This window comes from Brassica oleracea, chromosome C4 (genome assembly GCF_000695525.1).
Source record: "Brassica oleracea var. oleracea cultivar TO1000 chromosome C4, BOL, whole genome shotgun sequence".
In the NCBI taxonomy this organism is placed as follows: Eukaryota; Viridiplantae; Streptophyta; class Magnoliopsida; order Brassicales; family Brassicaceae; genus Brassica; species Brassica oleracea.
Genome location: NC_027751.1, coordinates 17337443 through 17343234, shown reverse-complemented (window position 1 = coordinate 17343234; position 5792 = coordinate 17337443). Strand labels below are relative to the sequence as shown.

Sequence of the window (5792 nt, the reverse complement as noted above, 5' to 3'; positions counted from 1 at the left end):
TCGTTTCCGGTTTCTATGATGGTGAGCCTGTTATGTCGATTGATGGTGCATTCCTTTTTCAAGAGGAATGATGTAGAAGTGTATATTCCTCATCAAGGATGGCTTTGTACTCAGTAGCTCGTTCATTTTCATAGTCTTCATCATACTCTTATGTATGCATGTTTTGTCTGGTGTATGCGGAAATAGTGGGGGTTGTAGTAGTCGTTCTCCCAATCATATGGACTACTATGGACCAATTCTTCCTGGGGTTTGTTGGTCGATTTCTGATGGCCACTGTCGATCGATGTTGCAGTGTGAGTTTCGATCGACGCCGAATATTATGTCTCGTATTCCACTCCACAGTGGCAAGCTGCAATGGTTCCTGGATCATTGATTCTTCTCGAGGACGTTTGTGACTTCTTGACTGGAATGGGGTCGTAGTGGGTATGAGGATCTATGAGCGTCAAGCACAACTGATTGGATTGCAGGTTGCACACTGCTCCTACTGTTGACAAGAAGGCTCTCCCAAGCAATAGAGAGAGTTCCAGTTTAGCTTGATGTCCAGCACATGGTAATCAACTGGAACTAGGGCATTACCAATCTGCACCTCTAGGTCTCTCACAATACCTCCTGAATTCTTCTGAGAACAATCCACAAAAGTGAACAATTCGTTTGAAGGCTCCACCTGCAGACCCAGATGGTCTGCCATAACCCTAGGTAGGATGCTGACTGATGCTCCTGTGTCGCACAAGGAATGTGGGAACTCAATACCTTTCACTGTGGATGGTATTGCGAATTGCCCAGGATCACTCTTCTTCTTCAATGTAACCCTCTTCCTCATCTTTGCTCTAGCTTCACAAAACATTCTCTTGATGTCTTCTTCTTTCTCCCTTGTTTGTCTGAAGAACATCCACAATCTATGAGTGTAATAAGCCTCCTCGAATGGCTTTTCTAGAGGAATCCTGAAGACCTTTTTTCGGAAACTTTCCTTTTCCTTATCATTGGCCCCCCTCTTCAGATGCATCTCCACTTTTTCCTTTCTTTTCCTTAGGGTTCTTCCCATAGGAACCCTATCGACTTCCATCGAATCTTCTCCATCATCTGAAGGTATCCTGACGGTCTCTGGTGGGTTGTCTAAAGGTTTAGGTTTTGGCCTGAGTTCATTTTGACGTGCAACATCTATCTTTGGAATCTGCACTTGGTACGTAATAGGTGCTCGTCGATCGATGGATGCTAGAGGTTGTCGATCGATGTCGACATCTGTTTGTCAATCGATGGGGGTCGCAGCATGTCGAGCAATTCTTACGTTATCAGGGTTGGGTGGATGTGGTGTTTTGCTGTGAACTCATCGTGAGTCAGAATCCTCTTGGCATTGCAAGATGCGGTTGACTCCGTAGGTATCATCGATCGATGCTCTGGAGATCCTGTCGATCGATGCTCTGGAGATCCTGTCGATAGATTTGGACTGGGGACTGTCGATCGATGTTCATGGTCTGGCGTCAATCGACACCAATGCGATCTGCCGAAGCTCATCAGACTTTCTACTTCGAAAACTCCTTCTTGCAGCTTCTCTTCCTTCACGTGGTGTTTCATCACATCATCTCCTACCTCTATTGTCAAGGCTTCCTGCCTCTTAAGAGCTTCTCATGTCTGAACAACCTGCAACCACGCAGCCGCGACAAAAGCACCTGGAACGCCAAGCACGGCCAAGAGGCAGCCAGGCCAAAACGCCTGCTCCTAGGTACGGACGAAATAAGTTTCACGGCCAAGGAGCAGGAGAAAGTTCTCACCCCACATCACGACGCCCTGGTCATATCGCTCACTGTAGCGAACTACCTGGTGAAAAAGATACTGGTAGATAACGGAAGCTCCGACAATAACATCATCCAGGCCGCATACAAGGATCTGAAGAAAGTGCTCTAACTCAGAGGATAACCCCACTTAGAGGGTTCAGCGGAGAAGTCAAGCAGACCACCGGAGAGGTGACCCTCCCGGTATCACTGAAGGGATCAATATGTCAACCAAGTTCCTTGTCAATGACCGTGATTCATCCTACAATATGATCCTAGGACGGCCCTGGATTCACGGCATGGGGGCCGTCCCTTTGACTCTTCACCAGATGGTGAAATTTCGTACACCCTGGGGCCTAAAGGTGATCAGAGGAGATCAAGAGTATTCCCGCTCCTGCTACCAGACTACTCTGAAGGGAAAGACCAAGGTCATATAACAATTACAGAGTAAGCCTCCGGCTCATCACACCGAGGAACCGTAGGTAGAGGAAATGGACGACGTGCCATTAACCGAAGGATATCAGACCCGACATCTCAAGATCGGCTCCAAGCTCACTGAAGGAGTGAGGAGGAGATTAATAGACTTCCTCAGGTCAAACTCCGACTGCTTCGCCTTGTCCCACGCAGATATGCCTGGGATCGACCCGAAGATCATCATTCACAAGCTGCATGTGGATCCCCTACATCAAGCCGTCAGACAAAAGAGAAGGAAGTTTCCCCCCGAAAGGGACGCGATCATAAACGATGAAGTCAGAAGCCTGCTCGATGCGGGGTTCATTCATGAGGTGCAATATCCGAAATGGCTAGCCAACATTGTCGTAGTCAAGAAAAAGAACGGGAAGTGGAGAGTTTGCATAGACTTCAAGGACCTCAACAAGTCTTGCCCGAAGGACCCTTTCCCCAATGTCATATCGACAAACTGGTCGATGCCACCGCGGGGCATCAGCAGATGAGCTTCATGACGCGTTCTCTGGCTACAATCAAATACTTATTCATCCGGAAGACCAGGAGAAAACATCCTTCATGACGTCCAGAGGGATCTACTGCTACAAGGTTATGCCCTTCGGCCTAAAAAAACGCAGGATCAACCTACCACCGACTGGTGAACATGGTGTTTGCGGACCAGATAGGGCGAACCATGGAGGTCTACATCAACGACATGCTGGTCAAGTCCCTAGAGGCTGAGGACCACATATCTCATCTGCAGCAAGCCTTCTCGACCCTCCGGAAGTATAACATGAAGCTCAACCCAGCTAAATGCTCATTTGTGGGTCAGTTCTGGCAGGTTCCTTACGTACATTGTAACCCACCAGGGTATCGAAGCCAACCCATAACAAATTAGGGCCATTCATTCAATCCCTTCCCCCAAGAACATCAAAGAAGTCCAAAAGCTAACAGGAAGAATGGCGACCTTGAGCAGATTCATCTCCAGACTCTCCGACAAATCTCATACCTTCTTCGGAACACTTAAAAATCCAAAGGACTTCCTGGGAATGGAAGAGTGCGAATCCGCTCTTCATGAGCTAAAGGCGTATCTAACCACTCCTCCTTTCCTATCCAAGCCACTACTCGGTGAGGTCCTGCTTCTATATCTAGCAGTCTTGGAACACGCCGTAAGCGCCGTCCTAGTATGCGAGGAGGGAAGCAAGCAGCTACCAATCTACTACGTAAGTAAGTCTCTCCTTGATGCAGAAACCCGCTATAGCCATCTAGAGAAGCTGGCCTTAGCCCTAATAGTCGCCTCTCGCAAGCTACGACCCTACTTCTAGGCTCACCCAATCGTGGTCATCACTTCTTTCTCTGTAAAGTTGGTTCTCCACAAACTCGAAGTCTTCGGACGCCTAGCTAAATGGGCTGTGAAACTAGGGGAGTACGACGTAATCTTTTGACCTGCTACAGCTATAAATTCACAGGTCTGGGCAGACTTCGTGTTCGAATTCTCCCCTGCCCTGCAAGAAGTACGCCTCCGAAGAGATGTCAAGGAAGAGGGAGAATGGATCCTGCACGTTGATGGATCCAAGAACGTCAGAGGAGATGGAGTGGGAATAGTGAGTACCTCGCTGACAGGGAACACAGCCTCAAGTGCCGTGAGATGCAACTTCAAAGCAACCAACAACGAAAGCGTGTATAAGGCCCTAATCGCAGGACTAACTCTCTCCCATCAAATGGGGGCAGAAAACATCCAGGTCTTCGGTGACTCCCAGCAAATAATTAACCAGGCGCAGGGAGAGTACCAAGCAAAACACGACATCATGATCCAGTATATGGCGGTCGTCCAGCGACTGATCAAGAAGTTCAGGAGTTGTAAGTTCACTCAAATCCCCCGGGAACAAAACTCGCAAGCCGATGCCCTGGCAAATCTAGGGTCCGCTCTCGAAACAAACAGCCAGATTAGCATACCCTTGCTTGTGCTTCAATGGCCAGCCACCCCGGAGGAACCCCTGTCAGAGGAAGTCTCCACTGTCGAAGAAGGCGAAACCTGGATTGCCCCCCTAATCCGGTATCTAGAGAACGATGTTCTCTCGGAAGATCGTAACGAGGCCAGGAAAGTTAAGAAGAAAGCCACAAGGTACTATATCTCCCACGAGAAGCTATACCGGAGATCCTTCTCTGGCCCGTACCTAAGGTGTGTCACACCTCGAAAAGCCGCTACAATCCTTGTAGAACTACATGAAGGAGATTGTGTATCCCACTCTAGGGTAGAAGCCTGGTGCTCGGAGCCAGAAGGGCGGGTTACTATTGGCCCACGATGGCCGCCGACGCCGACAGACAAGCCAAACACTGCGACCAGTGTCAGAGGAACGCTCCAATTTCTAAGCTTCCCCTGGAGAACCTCAAGTCCATAAGCTCACTGTGGTCCTTCAGAAAGAGGGGCATGGACATAGTAGGGAAATTCCCTATGGCGCCGATGCAGAAGGTCTTCCTTTTGGTAGTCACTGACTACTTCTTGAAATGGGTCGAAGCAGAAGCACTCAGCCGGATAATAGATCTCCAGATCCGCAAATTCCTGTGGACCTACGTAATCACTCGATTCCGGGTCCCCCACGAGATCGTCACCGACAATGGACCCCAGTTCACGAGCCACAAATTCAAGGAGTTCTGCAAGGACTGGGGCATAAAACTCACCTTTGCCACACCCCGACACCCGCAGTCTAACAGACAAGCCAAATCCACAAACAAAATCGTGTTCAACATGCTTAAAAAGCGACTGGAGGGCTCTCACGGGAAATGGGTTGAAGAACTACATTGAGTCCTCTGGACCTACCGGACCACTCCCAAAACAGCGACAGGAGAAACTCCCTACTCGCTGGTCTACGGCTCTGAGGACATAATACCCATGGAGATGCACATGAGAACAACAGTCTCAGGGTCTACCTCCCAGGAGGAGAACAACGAGCTGATGGCGCTGAGCCTCAACCCACTCGACGAAAAAAGAGAGGCCGCTCGGCTAAGAAACTGGTTCTACCAGCAAGACGTCGCCAGGACGTACAACAAGAAAGTCAGAACCAGGACCTTCCAGCAAGGGGATTGGGTTCTTCGACGAGCAGAAAAAACTACGGGGGAACTCAACCCCGGGTGGGAAGGACCCTATAAGGTCATCGAGGTGCAGAGAGCAGGTGCCTACATGCTGCAAGATAGAAAATGTAAAATACAACCCAGCTGCTGGAACGCCCTGCACCTCAAAGCCTGTCATTTTAATACGGTCCCCGGACCAAAATTTCTATACTACTATATACTATTTAAGCATTATGATTTCCTACTCCTATGTATGCTAAACGTCTTCGGACAAAACTTATAATAAAATAGTTCCGACTATAAAGGCAGAGAGGAAATCATTATACTTAAAGGGGCATACGAGCTGGATCTGGTCTCCAAAGACCTCCGATCCTGGCCCACCCTTACAAAAGTGGCACGACCACAGTGGCACTCCCACAAAGAATCAAAATGGGTATGAGACATAAAGCAGGAATGGGTATGCGCAAGCCTGAATATGCTGTCAAAACTACCTAAAACCCCTGCGCA

The 5792-nt window shown here is 48.9% G+C and overlaps 1 protein-coding gene across 1 annotated transcript in view; it reads left to right on the top strand.

The window, feature by feature from the left end:
* The first annotated feature begins 5106 nt into the window (after positions 1–5106).
* Positions 5107–5792, top strand: part of LOC106338278 — a 5312-nt gene continuing 4626 nt past the window's right edge. The window contains exon 1 of the mRNA XM_013777294.1: positions 5107–5255. Within this exon, the coding sequence (XP_013632748.1) occupies positions 5107–5255 (149 nt within the window). The remainder of the gene's footprint in view (positions 5256–5792) is intronic.